At 31.5% G+C, this 19,961-nt stretch overlaps 1 protein-coding gene across 4 annotated transcripts in view; it reads left to right on the top strand.

The window, feature by feature from the left end:
• LOC118193720 (calcitonin gene-related peptide type 1 receptor-like) overlaps positions 1–19,961 on the top strand; it is a 666,801-nt gene that overhangs the window by 542,681 nt on the left and 104,159 nt on the right. For all 4 annotated transcript variants that reach the window (XM_085825063.1, XM_085825062.1, XM_085825065.1 and 1 more), the window contains 2 exons: positions 5,025–5,119; positions 5,462–5,553. In XM_085825063.1, the coding sequence (XP_085681189.1) occupies positions 5,025–5,119; positions 5,462–5,553 (187 nt within the window). The remainder of the gene's footprint in view (positions 1–5,024; positions 5,120–5,461; positions 5,554–19,961) is intronic.

Raw genomic sequence — 19,961 nt, 5'->3', positions numbered from 1 at the left:
TACGTTTGATTCACATTTTCCTTGACAGATTAGTATGAAACTATAAGTAAAAAATAACAAAATTAAAGTTTATACGGCATTCAATGATTTGCATTTGTGAGCAATTGCAGCTCTCCATCATGAACTCTCAGTCGTGCCTTGTTTAAAAAATTTTACGTATTTTTGCGATATCAAAGATATTCCGTCTATTCGTGATAGTGTTAATTAAATTGTATAGCAGGCTAGGAAAGAAACACCACAAGATAAATCTTGAGGTGCCAACCGCACACTGATACATCATTTTTATATAATTTTTTTAAATGTCTCTATGTTTATCGGGAAGCCAATATCTGAATTTTTAATTTTTAATCATTCCATGATGATTATAAACTAACGTCATTTAGTCATTCAGAGTAAAATTAATTCATAATTTAACATTTTTTTAATTCAAATTTCTGCCAACTCTGTTTTGTTTTGCAATAGTATTTAAAGACAAAATCCTTTATTGCTTGGACAATTTAGCATAGGATATTTTCAATAAATTATTTACATTATGGCTCTCGTATTCAATGCAAACCCTCTATATTTTGTGCTCCATCAATAGTTGTATACACGACACTGTTTTTGATTTGGATGCCTTTTAGATGTCGCTCCAATCCAAGATAATACAGTCAAAAGTCTTTAATCCGGACGTCCATAATCCGGAATGATCTATAATCCGGACCTCAAAGCTACAAACTTTCTGCGCATGCGTAAATGTATAATGCGTTTGCGCATGCGCGTTTCATGTATAACGGACGGCATAAGCTAAGCTAAAATGATCTAATTATGTATTTTAGTTAATGTTGCAGATAGCGTTGTTTTTTAATCTTCTAATTGAATCCGGCTTATTATTTTTTGCAGACTGTTAGAGCAATTTTATAAAAGTAAGCTTGAACTTTCGATTATGTCTAAAAGAATTTCCGATTCTGGAGCTGCCAAAAGATCTACAAAGCGAAAGCATGTTTCGACGTCCATCAAACAAAAAGTGGAATTGCTGCAAAAAATGGATACAGGCATATCCTGTTTCTCTAACCATTCCGAAATCTGTTTATCAATTTCACGCTTCTCTACGGGAGGGGGGGGGACGTCGCGGCGCGCAATGAACTGGAAGTTGATCTGTCAGCAGTATCCGTACCTTCGGGGCAGATATTTTTGTTTTATTCGGCTTATAATTCCTTACTAAATGTAGTATTCCATCTCGATGCACTCCGTCTTTGAAATGATTTTAATCAAATTCCCCGTCATTATAAATATCACGAATACACATCAAATAGTTTTCTGGTTGCAATTTTCTAATTTAGACTATGCGTAATGTATGCTTTACGCATGCACGCGTTGAAAGAAATGTTTAATAAAGTAAACAAATAAATATTAAGCTTTTTTGTAAATTTTGATACACTTTAGATCATAATTGCTCTTTATTTCATAAATTACGGTTTCATATTTTTAATTTTATAATTTCTGCATACCATCTTATCAGATTTAAACTGATGATCTATAATCCGGAAAAACCGATAATCCGGAATCTCTGAAGTCCCGATGAGTCCGGATTAAAGACTTTTGACTATAAATAGTTTTAAAAATACTATCTTAAACATATACGCAAAGAATGTAACGAATAACGCAAAACAATATTGTTGCGTGCTTTCGGGTTCATAACAGATTGAATGCAAGCAAGGTCCGAAGATATCTTGACAAAATTTATCTTCACCAAATGAAACGTTTCAAAGTTCTGATATTTTTCACATAAATGCTCGTACGGATATTCACAGTATCACAGAGAACAATTAATAGTTACACTTCAAACTACTAAGGACGTTAAACACAGCGCAAAATAAAGCGCACCTAAAGAGAAAGCTAACCCGGAGATATCTCAGTTCACGCTAAACTAACAGCTCATAACAAAAATAACTGAGAGCAGATGTTTTGTCCAATCTCAGCAGATGTTATTTATAGCCCTTTCTGCATTTTGAAATTCTTGGAAAGCAATATGAGGGTTGAATTACAGTTGCAGCTAATATAGTGATCAATTACACTTATTCAATTACAATACCTATTACGGTGACACAGGGACCGGACTGAAATATTGCCAAATGGTCTCAAAGTTTAGCGACCTCAGTGGCCGTTGTCAGCTTGGCGATATCTCGCCAAATTACCAAGACACCCATTTACTAAATGTTAAATAGACTTGCCCATGTACTCATACTTTTCCAGCAAACCTTTAGATTTTCCAGGTAACATTACACAGAAAAATACAGCAATTTCGCGCATAATTGCACTAAAATAATCTATTTATGCAATTCATCATGTACTTAATCATTGTACTTCATCATGTACAAAATTCGTAACAATACATTAATGTACAATTAACAATGTTATTACTTAACATCTGTTAGGCAAGAGGATTAAATGGTTCTTTATTCTAGATTTTATTCGTTATTTGTGAAAATAGTAAACCTAAAATATAGAGCTCAGAAAATGTAAAGGAATTGCCAAAAATAATGATAACTCTGCTCGCTATTGCTTCAAACAGCGAAAATTTTAGAAGGGCAATGAATCCTAAATTTTGTCGAATTCAGATCCTTGGAAGGCTTTCAAAATTTCTAAAATCCTTAATATAAGAATAATAATAAGAAGAAAAGAAGTGTAGAAAATGCAAAATTAACTTAAGAGTTAAAATATAGATGAACATTAAATGAGAGATACTAAATTCTTTCCAGATAATTTTACAAACATCAAAAACGCCTTTCATGAACTCCTACATACAATTTAACTAAGCTTACCATATTTCCTTCGATTTAACTAACCCTTGTCCAACTTTGAGTTATAATCTATAACAGCTTTTACTTTAGGATTCGAAAATTTCAAGTCATGATAGAAGCAGAAAGATTCCAATTTTCATGTTTCACACTATTCGAGGATTCAGAAGTTACCCACGTAGAAAACATTATTCATTTATTTGTTAAAGAAATACACGAATGATGAGATTAATGTTAAATCATATGTTGCTAAAGCAATTAATACTGTTTTGTATTCAAAAACTTTTAAATAAAATTAGCACTTTTTAGCTCAAAAGCCGAGAAGGGCTATTAATTTGGTTTTGGCATTGCGTGGCCTTTCACTATAACCGGCGTTTCACTTTTCAAATTGTTGCCACCAAATGTTAGAGATCTGCATATATTTAAAGAAATTAAACAATGAAGAACCTGCATAAATGTGTGTATGTTTCTCGCACTGCGAAAAAACAACGGTACCTAGAGACATCAGATTTTGAATAAAGTAGTCCTCCATTCAAATATGCGCATTTGGAAGCCCAAATTTGCAATTTATATTTGTTTTATTACGATTTGATATTTTCTAAAACGTTAAAGAGTTTTTTAATTAACAAACTCAACGATTTCAAAGCGAGTAATGGCAAAACTTTACGAAAAAAAAGCATTTCGATCTCCAGCGCGCGAGACTATGTATCGGAAATTATAAATATATGTCCTTTTATATATTTTGTGATATTGATATTGAATAGAATTTTATGGTTTAAGTGCGGAGAACATGATATTTAATAAATAAAAGTACTATCAAAATGTTAAACAACGCAGTCTTTGGGCGTAAAATAAAAATCTGAAAATTTTTCAGATTTTTATTTTTTAGCCCAGAGAAGTATTGTGCCCAGAAGGGCCATTAATTTCGTTTCGGCATTTTGCTTTGATTCACTATAAACGGCGAATCGCTTTTTAAATTGTTGCCACAGAATATTAGAGCTCTGTTTAATATTGAATGAAATTAAATAATGAAGAATCTGCATGACTGTGTGAATGTTGCTCACAACATTCCTAATTCATTTGTGATAAAACAACGATACCTAGAGCCATCAAATTTTGAATAACTTATGTCTTTACCCGAATACGGGCGTCTGAAAGCCCAAATATGGAATTTGAAATTTGCTTCATTACCTGTTTCATATGTGGTAAAAGCATTTAAGATTTTTGATTAAGAAACTCCCCGATTTCAAAGCGAGCAATGGCAACACTGTACGGCAAAAAAAAATATCTCAAGTATGCGATATTGTGTATCGGGAATTCTAAAGATACGCTCTTTTAAATATTTTGCGATTTTGCTGTTGAATTGTATATCATGGTTTAAGGGGACTCATGCACCTTAAAACCCATAAGATGTCCGAATAGGTGACTGTTGCAAGAATTGGAATAACTTATTTATTTTAAAAGCAATTATTACCAACTTTTTAAAGCTGACTGCATAATATAGCTGCTTTCTGAAATAGTCATCAGAAAATTTGTGTTGACACAAATATTTTTATAATTTAATCCGCTTTATGACAACATTTTTCGTCATGTTTCCAACTTGCGCGCACAGTTTAAAACATTCTGTTTCATAATTTAATTCCATATTTAATATATAGCTTTTATAACATTTGGAAACTACTGTGAACCTAAAATTCTAAAAATTTCATTTTCAATTTTTATTTTATTTTGAGTCGAGTTTATAAAATGTATTTTATTAACAAAATTTGTAATGTTTTCGTCCATAAAATTTTTCAATATTAAAATATTTATCAGATTGTTGGTTCAGTTCGAAAATAGTGCCCATATAAAGAATTCCATCCAATTTCAATCATATGTACCATTAGCCATTTTTAAAATATCATGCGCGCAAGGTGGAAACATGGCGAAATATTTTGTCATTGTGGCAACACAAACTTTCTGTTTACTAGTTTCTAAAGTAGCTATATTATGTAGTCAGCTGTAAAAAGTTGGAAGTAATTGCTTTTAAAATAAATAAAATATCCCAATCCTTGCAACAGTCACATATTCTAAGATCATGAGGGGTTTAAGGTGTATGAGTCCCCTTAAGTGCGAAGAACATGATATTTAATAAAGGTAACACACAAAACAATTAAAAACGCACTTTGGGTGTAATATAAAACTGAAAGCTTTCATTTTTTATTATTCTACTTATAAATCTAGTTTTTATTTTCTTATGTTTAGAATATGCTTATAAAGTCTGCTGGTCTAACGGAACCTGGTATCAAAACGAGCAGTTAAGAGAGTGGACAAATTACAGCAAATGCGGCCGTGTTGAGGTAAATATGTTAAAATCTGCTTTTGTAAGTATTCATTTTGGACTTTACAATTTTTTTTTCTGTAATAAAGTCTGAGAATAGGAAACATATTTATATCTACTTGAAAAAAAAAATGAACTTAAAACGTTTTACAGCGAAACCTCTAAAAACATTAAGTAAAAATAAAGTAAACTTGTCCATTGTTTTGAGCATTCTAATCAACAAATAATTACAGTGTATTTTTAGAAGGTATTGACTATGATTTTGTACATTGTTGAGCCTTTATGCTCTGTTTCTGTGATGTTCTTAGAATGTTCTTTTCTCTAATTCATTTTTACCGAAAGCATGCATTTCTACTTACAGGAACACCGACGATATTTATACTTCCATATATCTACATACTCTGTCTCTATCATATCTATGATTCCAGCTCTCGTGATATTCTCGGTTTACAAGTAAGTTTTTTATAATGTTTTAAGCAACTTGAAAATTATTTTTTTGATTTTAAGATGTTTATTTAAATAAGATAAAGCACTACATTCAGGTGCTGCAGTAAAATACTGTCACAAAACAAGACATAGGTTTTATGTAGTATTTTTCTAAATTAAATTTAAAATATACGTCATATTTTATTTAAAAAATTAATTTGATAATTCAGAATTGTTATGATTTAATTTTAATTTTTAAAAACTAATATTCCTAAATATATTACTTTATGTTTTAAGCATAGGCTATGCATCTTTTATTTTCAATAAATTTAAATGCACGCATTTAAAGACATTTAAATACATTTCGTTCATAAAATTAGGAAAATCCTTCTAACTTCTGTTGAAAGTTATCAATTAGGGTCTAAGTATTTAATCAGGATATGCATGTCATATCTCGATTTAGTTTGCTGTGTAGGAAATTCTTATTCTCCATATAAATTATTTGAGACAGGGAAAACTGTCTGTCATATTCTTAAATGTCATAACCATTATCTTATATTGCAGCATGTTTCAGATGCATCAGTAATACTGTGCAAATTTTATGAAAGCGAAGCAGACAAAGTCAAATATAAGCAACTCACTCGATTAGACTTCTACTATCTATGATATGTTATATAATATGTTATATGATATGTGACATAATAATATATATATGATATATTCTGTTTGGTAACAGTTGCTCTTCATGATTTTTATTCACTGTAATTTCCAAGGCAATTAAGTGTTTTGTACTATCGGAGGAGGTATTTTGTCCTATTCCTCTTGAGCAGCTTTTTCAAGTCTGAGGAGTGTTGTAGGTCAACGTTTGGTCCGCTTTTTAAAAGTCCAAGAGTGATACATCAGGGGATTTGGTAGGGTTAGGAATGAAGGGTATGGCTTATAAAGGATTTGTAATTGTTATTAAAATATTTGTTTTGTGTTTCATTTTTCCCAGGAAATTAACAGTGGATTTTGACATGCGAGTTCTTGCTTTGTCTTGATGCAGTTATACTGATTAATAACACTGTGGGTAAAGAGAAGGTATTTTATATTTGAAAATTAGGTATCAGATATATTCTTGATAATACGTGGAGTTGATCTTAATAATTTTCTCCACTCTCTTTATGTTTAATTTGTCGTTAGATGAAAAACCAACAACAATCATGATTCCATTTGAAAAACTTTCTTTAGACTCTTTGAATCATGTCTTGTGATTTTTTTCTCCTCTTTCATGAAAACAAACCGAATTTTTTGTGGTCATTTAAATTTATCCAATTTTCATCTGTTGGGACAAATGTGTTTCCATTTTTGTCGAGATAAATATTTCTCATAAAGAATTCTGCAGCGCGTTCTGCGTTCGGCGATCTGTCTTGGAGAAAGGCGAATGCACATTAAATTTTTTTTCGTTTTTAAGATTCAATTTAGCATTTATCACTTTGTTTACAGCTGACACTGATCATTTATAGATTTTGCAAAGGTCCTTTAACTTGGCGCGTTTTTTTATGAAAGATCTTACCTTTGCAACATTCCAAACATTTATTCTTTCCATGGGCATGCATTTGGAAGAAATTTTTCATTTCAGTCAACTTTTGACGGTTTTTTTCCTGTCTAGTTGATTATATTATATATCGTAGCTTTAGATATCGAAAACCCATGATTTTCTCAGTCCTTTTGGGTAACTAGATATGAATGATTTTCGTTGGAAAGAGTCCAAACATAGCCTTCCATCTATTGCTTCTTTAAAAGTGTCATATAGCATGAAAACAAAACTGTCAAGTAGCAGATAATAATTTATACTTTCAAAAGTAGAGTTGCAGTGTAATGTTGCGCGCTTCCAACCTGCACGCAACAATAGTGGTGACTGCTAAGAACTGGAAAGTAGACAAAGTCTTGAGAAGGGTTTAAATCCCTTTTTATTCAACTTGTGATTAGAAATTACAAATTACAAATTACAAATGCGTGCTCTTGACGCTCACAAACTACGCCGACCCGGCGTTAAAATAAAAATAAGAAAGTGAAAAGAGATAATAACAAGTGACTAACTACGAGGCTCTCTAAACGTAACTAACCTAACCGCGTTCTAAGATACAGCTGACAATTCAGCAAATTTCTGAATATTACGTTGAAAGATTTAACAGTCTGCCGAGGCAAGCACACAGGCCGAAACGCGTGGTTCTTCAATTTCTAACTAGCCACCTCCACGCTCGTGAAGCAAGAAAGCACCCTTTCGAACTCGTTTCCCTTCTATTTAACTCAGATTACTTCCGCTGACAATTTGAATCCTTGCGCGTTCTACTGAAATTTACATACTCTGGCATTGGCAATTCCAGGGGAAAGTAAGGCTTGACAGGAAAGATGGTTTAAACTTAAAATAAATGTTAGTTAAAATAGTAAATATAAACCCTACAGCAGTTAAAAACAACTGCAGGTAGAAGACATTTTTCTATCAAAGCAAAATCTTCTAAAAAATGTGAGAACAGCCCTTGTATGTGTTGCTAGCTATCTGCTATATGAAACGTTTAGTAGTATAGATCTAGTTTTTTCTGAAACGCAAAATACCATAGGACTATAGTATATATTAGATAAAGACAGATTTTAAATCGTGCCGACAAACGCTGTGGGATTATAGACGTTAAACAGAATTGAAATCGGGCTATAAAACTTGAAGCGTTAGTTTCATATACATGCCACTTATATTTAAATATTCCTGACGATTGGTAGACATTAAAAACACAACGTATCATTGCTACAGTTACTGACAAACTACTATTTTTCAAATGGAAATATATCGCTAACAGTCCCGTAGTATTTCAAATTTATCGTTAAATTATATTAGTCTTTTTCTTATCAATCTAATAAACGCAACAAATACATGAACAAGTTCTACTCTCATAGAGACAAAACTTGTACTTCGTAACAAAATGAAGTTTGTTAAACCGGTGCAATTTTTCATATATTATTCATGTAAATAACAGCTACTTCCTTATGACATTCCCAGAAGCTTATTTCAAGTAAGCATGATTTTCTCCTCTTAGTAAAAGAGGGCGAGTTGTATTTCCGCAGAAAATATCTGATTTAAAATGCGAGTGAGCATAACGGCTAAGTAAGAAATAATTGCGAATCCCATTTAAGACACGGAAGGTAAATACTTTAATCTTTCTGTGATACTTTATATTAACTTAAGAATATTCAAATTTACTGTGCACAGACATCCCGTATTTTTACTTTTATAAATAACCATGCTGTTTACTAACTCATTAAAATGCAGTAGCTTTGAGACTGATTCGCATTCAAAAGACTTATATTCTTGCGTTAGTATCATTAAAAGGTACACTGCTCAAAAAAAAAAAAACAAAAAAAAAAAAAAAAAAAAATGGGACAGTGCTATATTTCCCGTTCTACTGGGCCGATTGACAAAATTCAAACTGCGTTTTTCATGCCTTGAAAGCGCGACTTAGGATATATATTAGATTTATATATAGCACTATTCTAACATAGGTATTTTGACACAAAATCGGACTTTTTCTGAAATAACATACCAATTTTTTTCCATATTTCAATTCTACGACTCAAATTAAGCCAGAATACCAAGTTTTGTAAAAATCGTACGACTAGTTTTTAAAATATTAGCTCTCAAAATTTTAGCTCCTCAATGTTAATTGAATTTGGCAAATATTTATTAATATCTCTTCTTTTGATAAACTTTTTTGATTTTTTCTCTCACATTTCGAAATTTAGGTTCATTCCAAATAAAATTTACCCATTTTTTGTGTTTTATTTTTTAAATTTCTATTTTTAAATAATTTTTATAAATTTTTCGAAAAAAAATTTTGAATTATAACCTATACAAGTTTTCCTATCATCATAAAGTAGGTGTATTTTTAAGCATATCTGCAAAAAATTAGACTTTTTTATTCAAAATTTTCTAAGATATACACGAATTTACATATTTTCGCGTTTTGAAATTTGGCATCTTTTTTTTGAGCGATAATAACGCCAAATGTGGTCTATGGATTTTTGTTACACTGAATTGCCACAGCTATTTTTAACCTTAAATTTCAAGTAAAATTTTACGGAGAATTAATTATATGAAATTTTTTCCCTCAATAAGGCGTAATAAATATTTATTAATACTCTATGAAAAGCTATTTTTTAAATTATAGATGATATTATTCAAATTTTAACAATGTTTTTTAATTTCTCTCTTTCTTCCTTTTTTTTAAAAAAAAATAAGAGTACATTTTTCTAAGAGTAAATTTTTACCTTCGGCGTTTTATCGTCTGCTACTTTATTTCGCTTAAATCGAATTGTCTAAAACTGAGAATTTTCGTTTAATGTTTATTTGAATTTTATGAAAATATTTTATGACATTAACTGCATAATTTATTTCTAAACAAACTGTCGCTTTTGAAGTGGCTGAAAGAGCGGCAGATACTATCATCCATATTTTTAAAGCACAGTATATTTTTATAGAAACATAAGATTTAGAATAATCATTTATATAAGACAAATTATGATATAAACATACAACCCTCTAAAGACTGAATTAATCGAAGTTCAATGGTTATGTAGAAATGATCTGCAGCTACTTAATGGCTGGATAAGTCAGCAGCTTCTGTGGACAAGTAAGAATAATTATACAAACGACACACAACATTCTGGACTCAATTAACAACGAAGATACGATGTTTATTAAATGAATTTAAGAAGTTTTAAAATATAAAAAAGACACTCATTTTTTTATCCTAAAATGTATTTTTGTGCGTAGCGTATTTTAATTATATCCTTAAAATTCTAATTTAGATTGTAATTGTCAAGAACTGAATCCTAATCATCAGTAATATAATAAGTAATTATTACGGTTATTAATAAATCCTTCTTATAAAGTAATTGCAAATATTTCAAAAAACTTTGTCTGAATTCAAATATTTTTCTGTGCAAATATTTTTAATTTTATATTAATCAAGATTGCGCACGATATTATTTATTTGCACTTCAATTCTTACCGTCAGTTCTAGTAGAAGTTACAAATCAATTATATTTAATTAAGGATCGGATTAGATTGGATTATTTAATTATGGCAAAGCACACGAGGGCTATCTGCCTAAAGGGAGGGACGCCTTCGTGGAGGACTTTATAAGGTAAACTGGTTCGTATACACGTCACACATGGGGAAAACCACGAAAACGTCCATGCAGCCAGCCTGTTCGCGGGATTCGAATCTCAGACCGAACTACCTGTGTTCAGCGTCTTTACCGCTCGGCCGCTGGTGGGCTATTTAATTAAGGAATGACCATTTAAATTTAGAAACAGTGTACCGTAACAGCAATTTAATTATTGGCACCGTATCTTTCATGTTACTCTCGACTGGCAAGCTACATTATTTTTAATGAGTATTCGGGTTTTGCTAGTAACTTCACTTGGAAATCGCGCTTAAACTAGGTTAGTTGGTTATTTGAACATAGAAAGAACATGGGAGCTATTTGGTTAAGATGCTTTCATAGAGAACCTTTGTAAAGAGAACCTAAAAAACTACGAAAACCAACCATGCAGCCTGGGTTAGACTTCGCAACAAACAATTAGTATTTAACAATCTTCAAATGCTAGGCAACTGGTTAGGCTCCAATTAAATCTCTAATTTAATATTTTATTTGTAAATATTTAAAATATTGTTGTGTACCTAGACACAAAAAGCAGAATTTAAGTTTTGTTAACTCGTTAGTAAACTACCAAGCCGTAGTGCAAATGAATATTCAATTTCTTTTGCAATAATTGTATTCACTTAATATTCCTGGAATATGAGCTAAAGAAGGAACGTTCTCGGAAGATTAAAGAAGTGTTTAAATCCAGTGATATAAGGTTTGTCTTACAAGCTCAGGATCAAAACGATTCTGCAATTGCCCCAGTAGTTGACTTGTAAATGGCTGTGAATTAAGCAGATGACTTTTAATCTTACGTTTTCAGTCAGACAACGTATTCCAAATGTTTTGTATTGCATGATAATGCATCTTTTCATTATTCAATAACCAGTCGGAGAACCGCTTGTGTTCCGAAAATAAGTATGTGTACTCAATCGTCCTGCATGTTTTTCAAATTTGTCTTCTTGTAGTTTTTTTTCTTTCCCAAAAACTAAAGTTGCCTCTCAAAGGAAAGTTTTTGATATTGAAGAGACAAAAGGAGTATGACATCTACTTTTAGAGGCATGTCAAAAAAAGTTCTCTACAAGCCTTCTCTTGCATTACATGTTGTGCAGTCAGACAAAATGTTGCATCAGCGTAAATTCTACAATCTATTTTTATTACAGTGTGTGTGTGTGTGATTATGGCAAAGCCTCGAGGGCTATCTGCCTAAGGGGAGGGATGCCTTCGTGGAGGACTTTCTAAGGGAAACTGGCTCGTATACACGTTACACATGGGGAAAAGCACGAAAACGCCCATGCAGCCAGCCCGTTCGCGGGATTCGAACCTCGGACCGAACTACCAGTGTTCAGCGACTTTACCGCTCGGCCGCTGGTGGGCCTATTTTTATTACAGTCTGATTACTTTATTAACATACAGTGAATATATACTGAATCTTTTACTTCAGCTTAAGTGATTCGGAATTTTTGACAGAATTGTTGTCGGAACTAGGACTTAGAAGATAAGTCAAATTAAATATTTCGATAACCCAATAAATTCAAGGTCGAATTTCAATATTTTATTTTCGAAGGGAGGGGAAATTTTTTCAGTTTTGGTCCATTATCCTAAGTATATTTGCTTCGATTCTTTATTTTTCCATAAAAGCGAAAAATTTACGTATGGTATACATATAATGCATAGCTTCAAATGAAAATTTAATAATATACGGAGTGGTTATAATTAAATTTCCACATTGAAACGGTCATAAAACGAAAACTACTGCATCAAATGTTATCAAACCTGGTAATCGTGTAAACCTGGTATCAAATGTTATCAAACCTGGTAATCGTGGTGGTGAGGTTTGCCAGGTATCAAACCTGGCAAACCTCACCACCAGGGGGGAAATGGCACTGTATGCAATATTTTTAAACGAAATATGGGTCGGAATCTAACTTAACCTTTTGTTAAACGGGTTTAATATGTTGTATACCCTTAACAAATTTTGAAGTAAGCAAATTACCATTTAAAGGCGTTAAATTCGATAAACGTTGAGTGCGCCATCCGTGTAAGTGAGAAATTCGTCCATAAAAACCACGAATTAGCGATTAGAAAATGTGAGATCGCAAATCACTCGCACAAGTGCGTACAATCTGGAAATCGTTTTCTTACAGATCGCTAATTTAAAATATTTGAAGCCTGAATTCGGCCCTAAAACATGAAGATACTGATTCAAAACGCTTTTAATCGATTTGGGCCAAAGAAATCCCTCATGTTATCTATCTAGTTCCATTGCATTCTCCTACTGCATTCGATTGCATAGCAGTCATTCCACACCGTTTGGTGTTGAATGACAGCTAGTTTTATAACTGAACCATTTTTCTCTAAAGAGCAGTCGACAGCTGGACCACTGTGATTGCAGCTCACTTAGAGTCAATGTTAAAATGTTTCGTGATACATGAACTGCAGTAACGAGGCATTTTAGATACTACGATTTTTATGCAGGCCTGGACCCCACCTCACGTGTGTCGCACAGTTACTCAGGCAACATTTCATGAATGAACGTCTTATAGGCCAACATTTTCCCTCTTCACACCAGACCTCAACCTCTGTGACTTTTAGCTATGGGGTTTTCTCAAAAGCACTGTTTATGGTGATAATCTAAACAATTTGGCAGAAATGAAAAATGTGATACACTGACATGTCCGTAACATTACTCCTGATATACTAAGAGCTGCTGTCGAGAATGCAGTAACAAGATTTAACTTACTTTCGGAAAATGCTGGACGCTACATTGAACCTGCTTTGTAACACGTTTCGGAAAATATTAAACGCATTTTAAACAGATGTTTTCGTGTCTTATTTCATTTAACAATATTGTATACAGCGCCATTTTCCCCCTGGTGGTGAGTTTTTGAACTCTTTTTTTTCCGCGGAAAATAAATTCCCATAACCTCCTTTACACGATTCCCAAGTTTGATAACATTTGGTCCGGTAGTTTTCCTTTTATGATCATTTCAAATTGAAACTTTAATTATAACCACCATGTAAATTAAACTTTAAAAGTTTGACAGTTTGGTTCAAGTCCCAGCTTTAAAAATATATATATAAATATAATCTTTTATATTAATCCTCTTAGAAAGAATGTTTTAAGAAGCTAAATTTTCTCTCGAGTTATAGATTGTATAAAAAAACATGATCTTTACTATGATTTAGATTGTTTCAGCCGATATAAGAATCGGGTTCCTTGGTGGTAGAGAATAAACCCTTCTGGACTGTTTTATTTCTTTGTCATTTAGCAAAAATCTTTTAATTAAATTATTTATCCTTTGGACTTCGCTTCAAACTTTATTTATATTTAAAATGACTAGAAAATGAAAAGCTGTCTTCAGCTGAAACGAAATTCATGTATTTGATATTTTTAAAAATTGACAAGAATGCAAAATTTATGGAAGTCTAGCAATCGAAAAATCTTAATTTTCTTGTGTGTGCACTGAAAATAACTGTGGAAGGAAAGAAGAAAATTAGGGAGAAAAGTAAGCAAAAATTTGCAGGAAAATATGGCTGTCAGACATACCAAGATGTTTCAAAAAGTTGGACGCTTTTGAATATACTTTCAGGATACTTCAAAGAATTTAGGTGTTCAAAGAAAAAACACTTGGACGTGTACACCAGCAAATACCATCAATTGAGCTTGTGGTTAACAGAAAAGACAAAAACGATATCATTGCAGATTAAAGTGAAGAGCGACTGGTTTTAGACTATATGGTTGTATAAATTTAAATTACGTTGTAAAACATCATATCGTATCATAAATGGAGAATCCCATGATTTTCTCATTCGAATTATTTGAAGATTCAAGAGTTTATCCAGTCATGTATGTGGATGTCACCTAGAGATGTTTTTTTTTTTCTCCTGATGAAACAGAGGCCGAGCGATTATGTCGCTGAACGCTGGTAGTTCTGTCCGAGGTCCGAATCCCGCGAACGGGCTGGCTGCATGGGCATTTTCGTGGTTTTCCCCATGTGTAACGTGTATGCAAGCCAGTTTCCCATAGAAAGCCCTCCACGAAGGCATCCCTCCCCTTAGGCAGATAGCCCTAGTGTGCTTTGTCATAATTAAATAAACCAAAACCTCTTGATGAAACCAGTCTTTCCTTTCATCTCATGCCTTCAAAATGTTTATCCTCTAATAACTGATAAAGGCTCTGACCAAATATTGATGAAATGGATTGAATTGAATTATTAAGTTACGTCAAAGCAGGGCTATCTGCCTAAAAGGAAGGATGCGTTTGTGAAGAACTTTCTAAGGGAAATCAGCTGGCATACACGGTACACATGAGAAAATCCACGAAAACGCCCATGCAACCAGCCCGTTTACCGGAATTCGAACCCCGGAGTGAACTATCAGTGTTCAGCGACTTTACCGCTCGGCCGTTTTTGGGCCTTTATGAAATGGAAGGCGATAACTTTATTTAAAATGATTGTCAGAAATATCAAGATATTTCGAAAATTTGGATGCTTTTTAATATATTTGCGGAATGCCTAAAGAAAAAGAGCAAGAATAAAGTAGAATGCCTGAAGAAAAAGAGAAGAAAAAATAAATTTTACGGTAAAATTTAGTATTTGTATTTTTTTTTTTTTTTTTATTTAAAACTTTTTAATCTTATGATATTTGATTCTTACGATTTCAAAAATAAAATATTTGACTAAAATATGAATAACATTTAAGAAGCCAAATGTAGGATAAAATTGTGTAAAGCAATGGGCACAATGATAAAACTGTTTAAAGCAGTGTATGCAAGTCATCCTAAGTTAAAATGTCTCAATCCTAAGTTAAATGTCTCTCTTATTTATATAGTATATCTTTTCTGAACGGAACATTGAAAGGCGTGTTAACTGTGCTTTACTGTATTTTCTCTTTTAATATATGCAGTTTTCAAACGCATCGTAGTCTGGGTTACAAAGTATTCCTCCGAAAGAAACGCAATTCAAATAATTAAAATCAAATTCTGGAAATTTTATATTAATAAATATATTTAAAATGCTCAATTCGAAGGAATTAATAGAAAATTTTAAAACAGTTATCTCAAGAGACAATGCAACACAAACAATTGAAATAAAAGTTAAGAATTTAAAAATTACCTAAAATAATAACTATGAAAAAAATATATATAAAGAAAACTATTTGAAAAAAAATAAATGCTGCACCTTTATTTACGCAGTTCGAATAGGTAAGTAGAAATTTTTAAAACAGTTATTCGAAAAAAAACCATGCAACTTAAACAATTAAAATGAAATTCGAAAAAGAAAAAATTACTTAAAATGATAAGTTATAATTAAAAATATAATATAAAGAATATTATTTGGAAAAAGGAACGATGGTGACTTTTTTTCCTCTCACGGGAAAGGAAACTAGCTTGCCATATATTAAGAAGTTCGCCAAGTGAACTATTCTTGGCGCAAACTGACAAAAAATTGCCAACATAAATTTGTGAATGTCTCCGTAAATTTCGCTCCAAATTTTACAAAATTTCATATTTAGGCGTAATTTGAGTCGTAGAATTGAAATATGTAAAAAAATTGGTATGTTATTTCAGAAAAAGTCCGATTTTGTGTCAAAATACCTATGTTAGAATAGTCCTATATATAAATCTAATATATATCCTAAGTCGCGCTTTCGAGACATGAAGAACGCAATTTGAATTATGTCAATCGGCCCAGTAGATTGAAGACTGTCCCATTTTTTTTTTTTTTTTTTTTTTTTTTTTGAGCAGTGTACTTTTCTGTTTCGCCGGCGCAAATTCCGGCAAGCAGACTTTATTGGCGGCAACATACAGTATACACATAAAAAATATTAACAAATGTTAGTTCTTAAAAATTTTTTATTTTGAAGGCATAAACATTTTAATAGCGTTTAAAATTTTGTAGAAAGCCAATAAATAACTCACAAAGCCAATAAATTTGTCAAAAGACATTAATTTAAGAATTTACTATGCTTTTATGGTACAACATCCTGATTCGCCGGTTCATATCACGTGACCCCAAGTGATCTCATCTCACATAAACTACGCTACAAAAATCTAATTCTCTCAATAATTATCTACATTAATTTCAAGTTAAATCTTAATTTGGAATACAAGTTTAAATGAAAGAATTATTTCAATTCGTACGAATAGCTTACTCGGAAATTATGTAAAACCGCAGTGGTTTACTTCGCTAGTGCATTCTCATTAGAATTGATGAATTTAACCCTTGACTTTGCCTTTTCTATATTTTCGCCTTTGGGTGTGCGGTGTGATTGCATCCTAATTGACTTAATTACCACGAAGTGCCAGGGCCATAAAATTGAACTATCTGATAAAAATTCTATGTAATTGTATGCCAGTATTGAAAGAAACAATCAATCTGGTAATAAATGGCTGTCACTTGTTTTGAAAATGAGGCGCAAAAGGTTACCAGCGAGGGTATTCCGTTTGGTATCAATCGTACAATTATTGGCGACTTATTGATTTTATTACCATTATTATTGATTGTACCATTATTGACTTTATCGGCTGCGCCGGCAAAACCGAAAAGTACCCATTAAAACAATGATAATAAAAAAGATGTGCAGCCGATTGTGTTTACCGAATTAACTAATTTTTCAAATAAGTTTCTGGCAAGTTTTCAAACTCATTGAAGAATTTTTACGACAGTTTATTAGATATTTAATTCTAGACTAAAATATATGCCTATTTAAATATTTAAAATGGCTTTAGTCTTTAAAGTATCTATTTCTGCTTATTTAACTATTAATATAATCTCAGAATATCAATTGAGTATGTATAAATTTGTTTCGAGTAATTACGTGTTTATGAAATATCAAATAGAAATGCTAGAATTGAAATACATTTTTCAAATTTCTTAATCGTACAAGTCCTATTAATTTTATGCTTACTTTATGGAAGAAATGGTAAATTAATGCCCAGAAATATTAAGTTGAAAGATTACTATATGTATTTCTACAAGCAAAATGTTTTGTACTAAAATGTTAAAAACATTTAAAAATAGCAATATAAGAAGTATTGAAGCATAAAACAGATTTTAAAATATAGCTTTGAAATTATTTTAGTAAATATATGTTTTGAAATTTTGATTTGTATAATAAGATAATTTTATATAATAAGGTTACTACTATTTTTCATTAATCGGTTGTTTATAATTTCAGCTTAAACTATAACTTCTCCTTCCATTTCCTCACAAGAAATGTAAATCGGTTAGATAGTATTTAAGGTATCCGACTAAGTTCGATACCCTACTTTTGAAAAAGTGTACAAATAAATTCATTTTTGGTGTTAATTAGCAGAATGCTACCTAAAATGATAGAAACAGTTTATAAACATATTATTAAAATGTAATTTTTACTTTTTTGTCACATTTTGGATAAAAAATGTATTCAAATTTCAGTATTACGAGATTAGTTAACTAAAAATTATTTACCAATATTTTACTTTTATTTTTTGCACTTATACTTATTAAAGCATAAGGAATAAAATGGCGTAAAATCTAAGTCATAAAGCAAAATGTCTATTAAATATACCTGTTTGAGTACATACACTGGCTATTTTTCGAGAAATTTTTCTCTCTTCATTTACAAAATTGTCTGAAAAAATCTTAAATATGTATATAAACCTAAACTTTCAGTCCATTTAATTCCGAATATTCTATAGAATAATGTGTGGGAAGTATCATAAAATTGTTATAGTAATATTTTAAGTTACGATGTTTTTCGTATTAGAAATATTGACAAAAACAAGTTTTTCAAAAAACATATTTAAAGTTTTATCTTTAGAAAATATATTAGAAATTGATATGCTACATTGCTAAACGTGCTCTGTTTTGTATATTGCACTTTCTGTTAACTCTATTTTAGAAGATTTTTTTCTTTAAAGAAACTCTTAATTCTATTCTTGTGATTTTTGCGGAATGTAAAGAATGCCGTTTTGAATCGACAATCCGAGTTTTATCAATACAGTTATATCCCTTGACAGTATATTGTCCATGTTTCACATTAAGTTTCCCAATATTTTTAACATACCCAAAAATCTATTGTTAAACTGTATTACTCCTGTATAGGAACCAAGACACAATGTTGTCAACTCAACAAACACTTGTTTTGGTATGATACTTTTGGTATGATACGTTATTAAAACTCTCATTATTGTTTTGAGTTTCGAAACACACTGGACGGGATAATGCTGTAAATACGGATTTTAGAATTTCAACATCGAATATCCCATTACCAGCTTCATTATTAGCTTCATTATAACTTTCAGAAAATGTTTTATTGTTTCCTAGTTTCGATTCACTGGTAGAAGCTTTCACAGTAGATTTGTTTCCAGGAAATCGCCGTTTTTTAGAACGAAAAGTTCCACGCCAACCCATTACGACGTTTACAATAATAAAGTGAAAGTATTTTATCACAATGTTAAAATAACAAAGCAGAATGAGACAAAAAATAATATTCAATAACAGCAAGCACGCTAAATCAGAGTGTAATCAAATCAGAATGTAGACGCAAACGGAAATGTTGCCAAATATGATACTGAAATTTCGAAAGTAATCTTGCTTCCAAGCACATAATAATAATACATATATTTCAAAATGATCTTTTGAATATCGCTAACAGTATTCAAATGAAATATTCTTGTTTAGAGCAGTCTTTGTCCCTTAAACATCAACTTCCGGCCATTTAAACAGGAACTTCCGGCCTTTTAAACAGCAATTTTCGGTTCATGGTGTAGAATAAAAATAGCCATAATTCTACTTCTAATCACAGAAGAGACAAAATAAAAATAGTTTTTGAAAGCTAAATATATAAGCTTTAAATTAAAGTAATAAAATGTTTTGAAATATTTCTTCAAAATTGACGATCAGAACGTAGTCGGATAACGTTTTCGGATGGTAAGGCGCAGAATGTTTCTGCATCCCGAGGCGACACTAATTTAGCTCAGACATTTCGGTTAAGTTTGTAATTATTTGGATTTGCATTATTTGCTGCTTACGTTATTTGTTACCTCGGTTATAGCTTTGAGCCAAATTAGATTTAAATTTAATTGTGTAGTCTTTCACTACTAAAAGTACGTTTCAATTTAACTTTGACTATTACTTCACTTGCATCGTTACAAGTGGTGGTAGATCTTGTTAGCACGAGAAGGGTGGTGGTGGTGGTGGTGTATTTAATTATGAAAGGAAAGACTGGTTTCATCAAGAGGTTTTGGTTTATTTAATTATGACAAAG

The sequence above is a fragment of the Stegodyphus dumicola genome, chromosome 10 (assembly GCF_044657685.1).
Source record: "Stegodyphus dumicola isolate Sdum_Otavi_A_Nest chromosome 10, ASM4465768v1".
Lineage (NCBI taxonomy): Eukaryota > Metazoa > Arthropoda > Arachnida > Araneae > Eresidae > Stegodyphus > Stegodyphus dumicola.
The sequence above is the reverse complement of the archived record's forward strand: the minus strand, read 5'-3'. Positions and strand labels throughout refer to the sequence as shown.